We start from the raw sequence: 15,369 nt of genomic DNA on the forward strand, positions 1-15,369 counted from the left end.
CATGAACAGCTTTGTAACTGTGTATCTCACAGTGATTCAATTAAAAAAAAAAGGCACTGGAGCTTGGTCTATTGGTGTTTCCCAATGTGCATGCTATTAGTCTGAGAGGGGTGGGGGTGGGAGGGTGGGAAGAATGGAGTGTAGGAGACTCTGGTACAAGTGGGAGCGTTCTCTGTTTGCTGGCCTAAAGAAGAATTTCCAGATGGCATGGTTCCTTTTTTCCCTTTTCTGTAAAGGGGTGGTGAGCCTAAGAGGTTTGGGAACCTCTGGTTGGCCCGCAGGTTTGGGACGGAGGTGGAAGGAAGGCATCCACTTATCTGGAGCCGAGGAATCAGCTCTTCCCAGGCCGCCTGCTCACAGCACAGCCTGGGCCTGTAGGAGGGAGGATGCGGAATAGGAGGAGTGGGATGGGAGACAGCTGGCAAGGAAAGGCCTACGAGAGGGAGGCCCGGAGGGTGTCACTCAGCAAACGTGAAGCAGCAACTTCTGGGAGCCACCGGGGAGGGGAGAGGAGGAGAGGGCAGGTCTTCCTGGGCGGGATGCTGGCTCTGGGTTCTAAGCACAGAATTTTTATCCGTTGGATAATAAGAGCTCAGTGTGATGCAATGGGCGTGGTCTGGGTCAGGACCCAGGGTTGGGTGCGAGGGCCACTTCTGCACTCACTAAGGAGGGGCTCTTGAGTGGAGACTCCACAGGAGAATGGAAAGGGCATTGAAGCACCGTCTGCTGCTGGGAAGATAGGGATTTATGAATTTTTTTAAAAATCATTCATTTCTTTAAATATCTTACTGATGGCCAGAGTAGAATCCACCTCCATCCCAAATCTCCAACTTATAAACGGACAAGAATTGTGCTGCCAGTTCAAATTTTAACATGAAAAAATGAGCACATTCAGAACTTCATTCTTCAATGTCTTTCCAATTCTTGAGACTTTTCAGTACAAGTCATCAAAGAGAAACAACCTGAAGGCAGATTCTGAATTCAATTTAACAAATATATTTGACATAAACCAAATTTAATATGCATTAAATAATTTTAATAGTGATGCTATGCTACTTTTCTGCTTGTAATGTGTGTGTGTGTGTGTGTGTGTGTGTGTGTGTGTGTGCGCGCGCGCGCATCTGTGTGGCTTGTTTTGGGTCACACCAGTGATACCTGAGGAAGGCTACTCCTAGCTTGGTGTCCCAGGAGTTTCCCTGACATGGCTCGTGGGCTCTTGCACGCCAGCCTCCCAAATGCAAAGCATGTGCTTCATATCTTTGACACATCATGTCACTTTTCAGTGAATTCAACCTGTTGTTTGACGCTGAATGGTAATAAGAAAAATACAGTCTCAAAACACATTTGTAAAATGTATGATTATGGCAAAGACTGAATTATTTTTAGCTCCTGACTCATAGAGGCTTTGGGGAATTTTTGTAAGTTGAAGTATATAAAGGGGAAAAATCAACAATAATTTTGAGACAATAGATTGTTCTCAGCAATAAAGCCTTGATTTTCAAATTGCTTCCTTAATAAAAATATGTTTAAGAAAAAGGAGAAGTTCCCAAGAAATAGATGGTACACATTTGATGTCATTCTTGGGGTCAAACTTACTATGTTTTGTCTCAAAACAGTGGAATACTAGTAAATCACACCACAGAAATTTAACTGTTTTTAGTCCTCATGTTGTTTCCTTTATCAAACTTGTCACAGTTCTGTCTTGAATTTTCTGTTGAATTGTACTTTCTTTCTCTTTCTCTCTCTCTGCCCAAACACAACTTGTTAATTTTTTTTAATAGCTAAATTATATTTTAGAAGTTACATTTACATGTAAAAATTCTATTTCAAAGTATCATTGCCTTCTTGATCACAGTTCATGAAACAAGGCTAAATATCTGACTCAGGATATTGTTTAGCTAGTAGTCAGGGTGGGAGAGTTTTTGTTCCCTAGGGTGTGGGTCCTGGAGGTTAGCATCTGCAGACAAACGAGTCAGGTTTCTGTGTGTTTGTATAGAGACAGTTCTTCAAGGGCCAGGAAGATTGCTCCACGGTTGGCAGCCTGCCTCCTGAACCAGGGGAGAAGGCAGCTGGGATGGAGAAGGGATCACTAAGGCAATGATGGTTGGAAGGAACGCTCAGGATGGGAGGCGTGTGCTGAAAGTAGACTAAGGACCAAACATGATGGCCTCTCAGTATCTGCAAACCATAATGCCCAAAAGTAGAGAGAGAGTAAGAGGGAAATTGTCTGCCACAGAGGCAGGGGAGTATGAAGGGGTAGGGGTGGCTGGAGGGATACTGGGGACATTGGTGGTGGAGAATGTGCACGGATGGAGGGAATGGGTGTTCATCACTGTACGACTGGAACTCAAACATGAAAGCTTTGTAACGTCAGTGATTCAATTAAAAAAAAATAAATACATTAAAAAAGAGACTTGTGTTCTGACCTAACCTGACGCATCTCCCACACCACCAGACCACTGAGCAATGCACACTGGCTTGGCTTCCTCACCTGCCTTCCATTAATGGGGTGCGGATGAGGCGCATTGAGTGATGTCCCCGAGCCTTGTGTTGTGAATGTTCAATTACGGTCCCGTGTTACTCAGAAAGATTGTTAAGGGACACAGTAAGCCAAGTGTTCATTGGGGATATTTCTACAAGGGGCCTGAGCATTCTCCGCAGCCTTTGTTAGGAAAGGTGACACTCCTTTACCTCAAGGTTGACAAGAAGGAAAACACTACTTTTTGCTGCCAGTGGCTGAAATAGAACAATCACATAGAAAAGGCCAGAGGTGCCCACAGTCTGAGCTTTGGAAAGGTTATCTTTTTTTATGGAGGGGCAGTAGGTTTGTGCAGGATAACAGAATTTAAGAGGCCATAAAATGGATCGCTCCGTAGAGGGGTTTGGAGAATTGTAAATTTGGCTTCTGGTAGAACTTATCCGAAGAGACTATGTCCAAGGATCATTATTCTATGACCTAGAGAAAAAGAAAGCCCATCAGAGGATTTCCTCTGTCTGTTGTGGTGGAGGCTGGCTGATATTTATGAAGTCTGACTCTCTTTATCTCTCTCGATGCACGCCCCAACTCAAGGGTCCCTCTCTATGCTGGCAGCACCGTTATAAATATTCATGAGGCAATCATTATGGACGACACCATGGTGATTTGGTGCCTTCTCGGTGGAGACTGAGCTTTGCACCTCGAATCTGATCATCTGTACGAGAGATGGTAGCTTGGAGACAGCCCAGCTAAAGAAATCCAGTACACGGTATTTCTAAAATATATACAACTTGACTAGATAGTTTAAATCACCCTTTTGCCCTCAATCCATGATTAAGTTTACCTAGCAAAGCAGTTCAACTTTGCTGCACAATATGACCTCCTGGGGAGAACTGAACCTTGAGTTTGGAAGGACTTTTCTGGGGTTCTTATATATTTTTTTCTACAACGAAAATCAAACAGATTATAAGATTATAACTTCTCGAGAAGTCTCTAGAGAACTATTTTTGTAAATATGCACTGGGGGAAAATTATAACGCTTTAGTCATTTTTGCTATCAATAAAAATATTTCACACAACAAACTTCAGTTGGTAATTAGATCTTTTTTCCTCCTTTCTTCTAAAAACGGATTTACCATTGAAGAGTTATTTCTAAGAATGCTAGGCTCTTGTAGTCACACAGAAACTTAATTTCAATAAGAAATTAAAATGACTACAGCTGACTTTTCAGTAGACACTTTTCGATCTGTTATATTTTCTCCCCAACCAGCCGGACTGCTTAGTATTCTACATGCTTGACAGGGATGCACTGTGGGAGACTCCTAGCGACTACCATTTTCTTTTTTCTTATTTATTTTTGCTTTATTGGGTCATACCTAGTAGTTCTCAGGGATTACTCCTGGCTCTGTACTCAGGAATCACTCCTGGAGAGCTTAGGGAACCATCTGGGATGCCAGAAATCAACCTGAGTTGGCCATGTACAAGGCAAGTCCACTGTTCTATCTTTCCAGCCCAGCAACTACTGTTTTCAATCAAAGAAAATGTTTATTGTTTTAGCCTAAGAATTAATTATCTATCTCTCTATGTTGTTATGTATAGACCTATCTAGATATCGAGATAGAAAGAGAAAAGACACGATATGTTAATGTACCTATATCAGTACCTGAAAGCTCTATATCCATGCCTAAATCTATTCCTCAGTGCCAGGGGTTGAACCTGGGGCTTTGTACATGCACAACAAAGACAATCCCACTGGGAGACATACCTGATAAGAAAACAAGTTAATAGAAAAGTGTGCAGGGGTACAGGATATTGGCAGTTGCCCTTAACTTGCCAGCACCTCCTTGGAAATGACTCATGGTAGCTCTTAGACACCATTTCCAGGTCAACCTTCATTATGACCCTTAGTAAAACAGGCATTCAAGTTAGAGCAACAGAAGGCGCGTGGCAGGAGGCATAATGAGGCTCTGGCACTCACCTGAGGCACCCAGTGGCATTCCGCAGCACCTGGGAGGAATGTAGCTGGATTTTCCTATCGTCCTGAAGAGGCGGATCCTCCCAGCCCGAGTGGGGGATGATCACGGCGTTGGTCAAGACAGCCAGGGTATCCTGGATGATCGGCATTTTGAGGGCATCGCAAGAAGAGAGGTTCCAAAGGACTCCTGCAGGGTTCCAGACAAACACAAGAGAGAGAGAGAGAGGGTGGGGTGGTTATTCTTTCCCATCGTCAAAGCATCGTCTCTCAGCAGGCGAGCGACCTGGGCAGGAAGGACCGAGACAGCGAGCCTGTGTCTCAGGCACATCCTCCACTCTAGAGCATCTATGAGCAGCCAGTCAGTGAAAGCAGTGAAAAGTGACAAGTTGACAGAGGAATGAGACGGGGCGGGAGGGGGCTTATTTCGGTTTCAACATGGAGAAAGCAAAGTCAGGAGATTTCACTGGGATGAGGCGCCAGCCAGGATTCTCGTCACTCTTGGCATAACAGACTTGCGCACCAGACCAAAGAGTGTAGGGGACAGGAATAAACCAGCAGTACACACTTGTTAAATCTAAGACACGTCCTCCCATCTGAGACATGTGTAGACAGACAGACAGACAGACAGGCACACACACACATACACACACACACACTATCTTTTGGGGTCACTTTGCTTCCCCGTTGAACCAACCACCATCTTGCAGGCTCTTATGAGAGCTTAGTATAACATCTGATGACAACTGGTACACCTAGTACTTTCAACTTCTGTCACTTGTAATTGTTTTTTCAGCTTTTGCTTTAAAAATCTGGCCTTCTTTACATAATGACAGAGTTTTATAGTACAGGGTCTATCAGAAAATGACAGGGTACACCAAAAAATTAATAGACACAGAGATCATGCCAATTTCAAGGACAGAAGGATGATCTGGGTTTATAAATATTTTCAGAAGTTATTTTTTGGGGATCAATTTTAGAAATAAGCCCAAGTATTGCATGCATGTCATTTGAAAATGCTTTTCAAGTAATGATTTCAATTGTTGTTCAAAATAAAACACAAAGTAAAAGAAGCAGAAAATACTCTTGTTGACATGACTGGCAGACTGTCTTTTTCTTTACACTAATGTAAAATATCATCACTGCAGACCGGGAAAAAAATACTGTAGTCATCTTCAGAAACAACGTCACATTATCCATTCAACAAAATTTCAGTACACTTTAAGATGAGATTGTGTTTCTTCTACTGTGTTAGAAATAGAATGCATTTCTGGAAATCTTTATTAGTTCTTGCATTGTACATGTTCAACAACCAATGGCGTTAATGATACTCATTGAAACACATCACTGTTAAATAAGTGATTTCTAGTTTTAAATCTACTCTACAAAAATGGGACAAGAGAGAAAATCTCTGTCAACTATTTACCAAATTTACACTTGCTGGGGAGTTTATTTAGGTAAGTATAAAGGAAATGAGTGTTTGGTGCCCAGCCTACATAAACCAAGTATTCCATATAACAGGGGGTTGGCTTGAGGGTAAATCTGTTAGTTTGCTTTTGTCAATAAAGTTTTATTCGGAGGCAGTCATGCCTATTGATTTACAATTTATCTTTGCCAGTGCTTGTTCAAAAAGAGAAGAGTTAAGTTTTTAGGATGGAGATTAGAGGGCCACAAAACCTAAATAATGTGTTATCTGCCCCTGCACTTGGCTACCTCTTTGCTGGAAACAGTCAACACATGCTGTAAAGCTCTGTTTCTCAACTCTATTCCAACTGTGACCCTTTCCCACTTTGCTTTCTTCCGCACGCCCACCTTACTGGCTGCCCTCAGTCTCGTGCCATGTACCTCCATTTATGCGTTTTTCACCCATGATCTCCCCTCGGGGGAGAAACACTGCTTCAGACCATTTCCGGTTGCCATTCGGTTGCCTGGGTTTGAGCCCCGGCATCCCATGTGGTCCCCAAGCACCACCAGGAGTAATGTCTGAATGCATAGCCAGGGTTCAGTCCTGAGTATCGCCAGGTGTGACCCCCCCCCCAAAAAAAAGCGAACGATTTTGCTAACATTTAGGTAACCCAAATATTTAAAGTGATCCCATTTATATATCTGCAGTATGCAAATATGGACTCTCTTTGGTCAAAACAATGTTTCTTTTTAATTTTATTTATATGCTTTTTGGGTCACACCTGGCGATGTACAGGGGTTACTCCTGGCTCTGCACTCAGGAATTACCCCTGGTGGTGGGGTGGCCGCGTGCAAGGCAAATGCCCTACCTGCTGTGCTATTGCTCCAGCCCCAACAATTTTTTATTTTTATAGTGAGACCAGGAATGTGGCTTAGCAGCAAAGCACAGATATGTCTCACACAAGAGGGTATAGATGTAATCGCCAGCATCCGGACTTAAAAAAAGAAGACCTGTTTATCCAGATTCTGGCTATTGTAAACAGTGCTGCGGTGAACATATAAGTGCATATGTCACTTCGACTATACTTTTTGGCTTTTCTGGGATATATTCCCAGCAGTGGTATTAGCACTGTTTACAATAGCCAGAATCTGGAAAAAACCCGAGTGCCCTAGAACAGATGACTGGTTGAAGAAACTCTGGTACATCTATACAATGGAATACTATGCAGCTGTTAGAAAAAATGAGGTCATGACGTTTGCATATAAGTGGATCAACATGGAAAGTATCATGCTAAGTGAAATGAGTCAGAAAGAGAGAGACAGACATAGAAAGATTGCACTCATCTGTGGAATATAGAATAACAGACTATAAGACTAACGTCCAAGAATAGTAGAAATAAGTACCAGGAGATTGTCTCCATGGCTTGGAGGCTGGTCTCTCATTCTGGGTAACTCAGGGAAGGGACCTCCAAGTAAAATGTGGTTGGAGGTCATGTGGGGGAAGGGTGATGCGGGCCAAATACAGACTAGAGACTGAACACAATGGCCACTCAACACCTTTATTGCAAACCACAACACCTAATCAGAGAGAGAGAACAAACGGGCTTCCCTGAGGACAACCATTAAGAATGTTCCATTAAAGGGTTTGTGTCAGCTCTAAGTGAACCATAACAATATATGGGGTGGGAGGGGGAAGGAGGGCTGTTTTTTATTTGCAAATCCTGATTTGTAGACACTGATCTGTAAACACTGGGTGCTATGGTCTGGTGTAAAGTACATTCATTCTAAAAATAAATCTGTGGGAGACTTTCGCATTTTTTACATGTAAGAAATTTGAAAGCATAAAAGGCATCCTACGGTCACAAAGTGAGTCTCACTGTTTTCCTACAGGCAGAACAAGAGGTTGGGGAGAGGCGGGAAATGGAAGAGAGTCTCCTTGCAGGCAGGAAGTGGGCAGACAGACTCCAGAGAAGTGGCGGGGCACTGTCCTCTCCCCTCCTTCTTCACCTCAGCCTCACTCAGAGGTGTGGGGGCACCACAGAGATGCCAGAGAAACCCAGGAAGGAAGGCTGGATGATGCCACCGTCGGAGAATGATGTTCTTCTCCAAACACTGAGCTGCTTTATGTCTTAAGAGCGCTCACAAAATGAAGCAATGATTTGACAGAAAAAGAACAGGTAGAAGATGCAATGTCACAAATAATATATCAAAACAAGAGTACAAAGAAGAAACCTCCAATAGAATTATAACTCCTGTTTTTTTTTTTTTCAGAAAAGCCATTTTTAGTTCATGGCATAACATTCGTTTCACTATAAAACATTAATCAGTTTAACACAAGAAGGTTTATCTCGAGTACTTCAATGGGGTAATTTTCTTATATTTACTCTGTGAGAATTTTACATTAGTTAGAGGAATGTTAAAATTCGAATCATGGAAAAACTGTGGAATGAACTGAATCCACAGAAGTAGACAGCATCCTTAACCAGCTACTTCATTTATACTTGTCTAAAGTAACATAAAAATGTTTTATGTTTGGACTGATGGTCACCAGCATATTTTAATTTACCTGATATAACACACTAAATTATTCTAGATTATAATCTAAAATAAAAATGTTTTATGGCAACTTTTCTTTAATTATATGTATTCAATAGTTTTACTTTATCAGTAGAAAATTATTGCTGTTCCAAATATAATTTGACAGTAGGTTTGGTAGAGAAGACATTTAAGTAACTAATTATATATACTCAATAGATTAAAAATGTAGTTTATTTTTATTTCAAGCACAGGATGGCTCTTCTTGAGATTATCCATATTCATGAGCAGTAATTGGTTTATTAAAATTTCTTAATTACATTCATTGGATCCTTTATTTAATAGAAAGTAATTGTGGGTTATTTTTTTTTAAAAAGAGGTGAAGACTATCTTGAAAAATAGAAAGGTCAACAGTTAAAAAAATGATAGCAAGCATTAAATCATGTTAAAACAATATGATTGCTTACGAAGTTCCTCTAAGTCCTCATTTAGTTTTAATCTTTAGACCTCAAAAATAAATCCCTGAACATGAAACTATGGATGAAGCTCAATGGGATGAATTTGCTTTAAATGAATGCATTTAAAATTGATTTTACATTTAACAATGAATTCAAGTCAATAAAATGTATGTGAAAGAGATGATTTTTAAACATTGCTACTATTTATCTTACACTTAAAGTGTTGTCCAGAAAAAGAAGAGAAGAAAGAAGGATGGGAGGGATTTGATCCTATAAAATTGTCAGGTTCAGACTTGGTTGTGGGACGAGAGTTCAGGGACCGGGGCGGGGGGGTGAGTCACGGGTAAATGGGGGGCAGCTGGCTGGAGTATGAAGGCCCACTAGATTCTGAACTCGTGTCATGTGTGTGTGCCCTTCTGCATGCATGTGATTGTCTAGGGTGTGCTCAGCTTGCATGTATAAACGGAGCTCGAGTGTGTGTGCATATACACATTGGAACTGTGCACGTCCATCCGAGTCTCTGTAGACTTGCGTGTGAAGGCTGTATTGGCTACATCACAGGAGCACTAGTCACTCAGGACCCTCAAGAAGCCGCGTGGATAAGATGCTCTTGAGAGTCCTTCTAAACAGCATGGGTGACGGCCTCAACAAGCCTCGCATACTCCACTCATTTATACTTCAGAAAACAAAAGCACTGATTTTTGATTCAGTGCTAAAGTTGATCAAAATGCAGCTCGAACCACGGTCAACAAGTGGGACTATCACAAACTAAAAGTCCTGCTATGCGGCAAAAATCAACTAACCAATAAAATAAAAAGGCAACCTATGGAATGGGAGAAATCACCTGCAAATCACATACTGGATAAGGAAGGGGTTGATATCCAAAATGTATAAAGAATATATACAAAGTGATAAGAGACTAATGATCCTATTCCCCCCCCCCCCAAAAAAAGGGAGGCAGGGAAACAGTACACGAAAAAAGTACATGAAAAAAGTATGAAAATGAATGGCCAGAAGGTACATAAAAAGATGCTCAGGATTACTACTCACCAGGGAAGTGTGAGCAAAAGTAACATTCTCATCTCCCTGTTGAATGGCTAAGTGGAGAGAGAGAAGAGCTAAGTGCTGGCAGGGAGGCAGGGATCCCTTGTGCACTGCCAGGAGGGAAATTTCACTGGAAGTTTCCCGGAGATGAGTGCAGCCACTCTGGAAATCAGGAAAGCGGGGTGTCACAACTAAAGGGAATATCCGCTCATCCAGCAATTCTCCTTCCAGGTCTGCATCCGGAGGAGATGAAAAGAAACCTGCACATCGAGGATTATTACTGCACTGCAATGTGTACAACAAACAAGAAAGGGAGAGCACCTGAGTCTGTGGACGGCAGCTGCGGTTACGGGCTGATGATTCTGTTCACGGTGATTCACATTCACAATAGTCGGGTGACAGGCTAGGACACACAGCCACAGTGGACAGGAGGCTATGTATTTTGATGCCTATAAGTCCACTCTCACATGTCCGGATGCGAGAACATTGCCTATTGACAAATCTCCCTGGCGGCCTCATCCTTAATCAACACAAGATTGTATATGCACAATAAACTCTCGTTCAGTCACGAGAAAGAAGGAAATCTTGCCACTTGCGGCTGATTCACTTGCCACGTGAATGGCTCTAGAGGAACAAGCTCTGGAGAGCTAAGACATAGGGCAGTGATTATACTCAGCCCCGTATAATAATAATACCATATTGTAAGTTTCAAAGTTGCTAGGTTCTGCCCTCAAAAACAAAAAGATAATATTGTGATCTGAAGGAGGTATAGGTTAATAATTTGGAACAGTCTAAATGAGTCAAGACAACAAATTGTGTATTTATTTACATATCTTATATGCCAACTATATCTCCATATAAAAATGATATATATTTTTTACTTTGGGGGCTACGCCAACTGTGTTCATAATTTAGTCCTACTCTTGTGCTTAAGGATCACCCTGTGCAATGCTCATGAGATGGAACAGGGCGGAGGGGAATTGAACCAGGGTTGGCTGCGTGCAACGCAAGATTCTACCCATTGCACCACTGCTCCAGCCCCCAAATAACTCCTTAAATAGAATGCTATCTGTACGCCACTTTGAAATGTGTGTTATTCCAGAGGATAGATATGATGGTCATTCTGTGTCACATGCAGAGAGCTGTACAGTGGGTTAGGTGCCTTCCTTGCACACAGCAGGCCTGGGTTCCATCCTTAGCATCGCATATGGCCCCTAGAGCATAAAAAGAAGTGATTCCTGAGCACAGAGCCAGGAGTAAGCCCTAAGCACACTCAGATGCAGCTGGCCTGTCAAAACACAGGTAATAATGAAAAGTTATATAAATTTTAGAGAGGGGGACTTTAATACTTCAGAAAACGAGGGTGTGAGGGCAGGTATGAAGTTAACACACTAATGACTTTAGTCAATGAAAGATCACAATTTTTTAGCATAAAAGTAGGGGAAAAGTTTCTGTGTCAATATTTGTAGCTTTGCTTTATTCTTTTTAACTTTCCCCCCCAAAGTAACTCATTCTTGGAGGCTGGAGCGATAGCACAGCGAGTAGGGCGTTTGCCTTGCACACGGATGACCCGGGTTCAATCCCCAGCATCCCATATGGTCCCCTGAGCACCGCCAGGAGTAATTCCTGAGTGCAGAGCCAGGTTAACCCCTGTGCATCATTGAGTGAGACTCAAAAAGCATATATATATATGTATATATATATATATATTCTTGACCAATATGTGATCCCAGAAACCCAGTCTGCAACAAATCTGAATTGAAACCACTTTTAAAAAATAATTTTAAAAAGTTAGGAAACGCTTTTGGACCCGGCTGTGGAAGGAGCATGATGGAGGGGCCCGAGGGAGCGCCCTCGGACCCCAAGCAGCCCACTGAACTAATTCCGGCATGGGACCAGAGACCCCACGGCGTGCTGAAGCTGTGGGACCCGGGCATCCCCCAATTCTTTTAACCTGTCTCTCTCTCAACTCCTCCCTCCTGAGCACAGCGCAGGGGCCGCGGTTTTCCTGAGCGCAAAACGGAGACGCCCAGCCTCTCTCTAGGTTTCTCCATCTTATGAGCACCATAAAAGGGTAAAAGTTTGTAGTGATGTTATTTCTGGTTGTACTTTCCCTGGACTTTATACAGAAACCCAAAACCGCGCGGCCACTGCCGTGGCCGCGCGACTTAATGTCATCTTAGTATGAGCAATATGTAATGGTTCCTTTCTAATGGGGCGGACTTTTGTGGGAGATCCTAATAGTAAGTCTGTTGCTGAAATATTGAAGGCAATCAAAGTGGTAGCCATCTCACTAGACTGAACTAAGCTATATCCCCACGCCGGCTGAGAAGAAATTTTCTTCTTTCTCGGGAAGAAACGCGGTGTGTCATCAACTACAGTGTGATGTCCATTAAGCAAACAGACCTGGTGGCGTGGGAATGGGATATAAGGGGAAAAATTATGTACAAGGAACAGCGGGACGCTGGTGGAATCTCGAGCCGGAGCCGATACCAGCGCAAGACCCTCGGTTCCAGAGACTGCTTGCAGATACTCTACAAGTCTATCAACTAAGCCAGAGCCCCACGCCTGCTGATGACGGGAAATAACCATCCTTTTCGGTTCTTTTTTCCTTTGTCAGGCAGCGTGGAGATTACTAAAACAGGCGTGAACTCGGTGGCGCGGGGCAAGGGGGAAAAAGAAAAACTATGTAACAAACAGCGGGACTTAATATCTCTATATTCTTAGCAATGGAGAACTATCAAATGCCTCCTTGGCAATAGGACTGCTTTTCTTTTTTGGGGGAAACCCCAACAACGGTAGTGAGTTGTGTGTTGAAACATGGAATGTAATCGAAATAAGGCGTAAACGAAGTGAAACATATCATGTGCAAGGGTTGGGACTGGGGAGGTGGGAGGGGGCGGCAGGTATACTGGGGGGGTTGGTGATGGAAGATGGGCACTGGTGAAGTGAAGGGTGTTTGAGAACTGTATAACCGACATAATCCTGAGAACTATGTAACCCTCCACATGGTGATTCAATAAAATTTAAAAAAAAAAAAAAAAGTGGAACAAGGAAAAAAAAATAAAAAATAAAAAGTTAGGAAATGGGAAAGTTTCTTAGATCCAAACCCTTTGCATTTTCTTGTAAGATTCAAGATTCTCGGGGGTTGGATGAACAGAACAAATGACCTCTAAGTTCTCCTTCTTAGTATTCCAGAAAAAGGAAAAAGCTTGGGAACGTTGGCCTTGGATGAAGGTTAATCCTTTTAGAATTTGACTCATGGAATCTTTCTGAGTTGAGAATCTCATGAGGGCGGTGACAGAGTGAAAGGGCTATAGTATGCAGGACCTACCAAGGCGGGTGAACAGATACAGCCGGGACAGTCACAGATTTCTCATTCAAATTCATTTAAACATCAGAAAAACAGAAATGCTGGAGCCAGAACTGTCACACATTTCTGATTCAAGTTCTTTTAAAAGTCAGAAATACACAGAAAGGCCGAGAACTGAACAGAATTACTCTTACTCAATTTCAAAGTATTGGATTAGAGAAGGAAGATTGAGCTGTCCTGTACCTTAGAGAATAAATCAAGTTTCTGCTATTCTACTCTAAGCAAATGCAAGTTTAAGCTGATTCAATCTACCTGGGTCCCCATGGGAGATTTTAATTCCTGAAGTTCTAACACAACTTTGTTACAAGATCTAACCAGTCTACATTGTGCCCAGATAGATGCAAGAAGCATCCTGACATTCAAATGTGAGCCCCAGAAATGTCCATCGACTGTTTAGACCAAGATGCCCCTATTCATTTAAGTGTCTAAAGAGTTTTCCATTTTCGTACTATTTTTTTAGTCCTGTCTCTGTGTTCAGGGATCACTCCTGGTGCTACACAGAGCTGCATGTTGTGCACTGAAATCGGTTAAACCATGTACAAGACAAGTGTCCCAACTCTGTATTGTCTCTCCAGCCTGAAGTGACTTAAAAAAATACTCAAAATATTGGTATGTCGATGACTTCTCTCTCTTTCCATTCAAAAGTGGGAGTCTCAAGTTGTAATTTCTTTGGAATTTGTCTGTTAACGTTTATGATAATGTGTGAAATAAAATTGGACAGAGAGAGAGAGGAGAGAGAGAGGGAGAGAGGGGGGGTAGGGGGCAGGGAAGTGCCTCCCGTAGATTCAGGGGGAGGGTGGGAACCTGGGAAGGGAGGGAACCTGGGAATGTTAGTGGTGGTAAATGTAACTGGTGAAGGGATGGGTGTTGGAATATTACATGACTGGAACCCACTCATGAACAACTTTGTAACTGTGGATCTCATTATGATTAAATTAAACAAATAAAAGAAAAAAAGAAAAAGATCAAGAAGATAGCAAAGTCAATGACAAGACAAGGCATCCTGCCAGTTACCAAGTCTGCCAGCACTTCACTCGAGGGCCCGTCCTCTAAAGGCTTTTTCAGTTTGTCACAAGCCTCCACGGCTCCTCAAACTGCTTCTCCTGGCGTTTGCAGGAGATCATTTTCCGTAACGCTGCGCCAGGCATGCTGACTGTTCTGGAGAAACCAAACAGTGGGCCTGAGCAATCAAGGACGAAGCTGAAAGACAGATCCGACCCTTTTCCAGCTTTGACATCATTATCTCTGCCAGTAACGTCTCCATTCCTCCTAGCCCTGAGAGTTTTGCAGCCTCTCCCACTTGTACAACGCCTTTCTCTGTTCAGGTTAAACCCACACCGAATCTATGCCTCGAAATGAATTAAGAGCATGAAATTTCGAGCTCACATGTAAATGAGAGTTTCCCTGTTTGGCCCTGGCAGACAGCTCTGCTCTGTGCTCTGTGCTGGGGAGAGGAAGCCACTTCATCCGTGGAGATTCTAGTTTCATTATGTTTTCAACTTCTTACTGTTTAAAAGAAAACCGGGCAGAGCAGCAGTGAAGTTGCAGGGGAAATGTGACTTAGCCTTGGAGAGGCACAGACTGTGAAAACCCCCAGCCCAGACCTGTCTATAATGTAGGACTTTGCAGGGGTTACCAGAAAGAGGGGGTGGCCACGTGCTAAAAAGACCGGGCCCAACATCCATCTACCAAACTACCTGGTGATGGGTCATTATCTCAACCAGCATTTTCTGGCACCTAGAATGTTCGTATGTGAAAGACAAGGATCCCTTACCCAAATTATGTATTTTCTTCTTCAGTCAGGATGCTAAGGACTGCCATAGGCTCGCCAAAGACAAACACATTGTCACGTTAATGAGCATGTCTCATGTAAATTTTCCTCTAATGAAACAATCCTGCCTATCTACACTGGCATTATTTTCTGCGTTAAGCAGAACTCTATCTTTTTCTGAAGGCTTCATCCTCTAGGCAGCTCTAAATGTTGCGCTCAAAAACAAAACAAAACAAAACAAAACAAAACAAGGGGCTGGAGCGATAGCACAGCGGGTAGGCTGGGGGCAGTCGTGGGTGTGGCTGCTTAGCTACTAAAAAATGGGGGATCTGGGTG

At 42.7% G+C, this 15,369-nt stretch overlaps 1 protein-coding gene across 8 annotated transcripts in view; it reads right to left on the reverse strand.

Annotated features, from left to right (window-relative positions):
- The window catches only part of CTNND2 (catenin delta 2), a 902,659-nt gene that overhangs the window by 145,543 nt on the left and 741,747 nt on the right, over positions 1-15,369 (reverse strand). For all 8 annotated transcript variants that reach the window (XM_055141787.1, XM_055141773.1, XM_055141779.1 and 5 more), the window contains one exon: positions 4,455-4,638. In XM_055141787.1, the coding sequence (XP_054997762.1) occupies positions 4,455-4,638 (184 nt within the window). The remainder of the gene's footprint in view (positions 1-4,454; positions 4,639-15,369) is intronic.

This window comes from Sorex araneus, chromosome 1 (assembly GCF_027595985.1).
Source record: "Sorex araneus isolate mSorAra2 chromosome 1, mSorAra2.pri, whole genome shotgun sequence".
Lineage (NCBI taxonomy): Eukaryota > Metazoa > Chordata > Mammalia > Eulipotyphla > Soricidae > Sorex > Sorex araneus.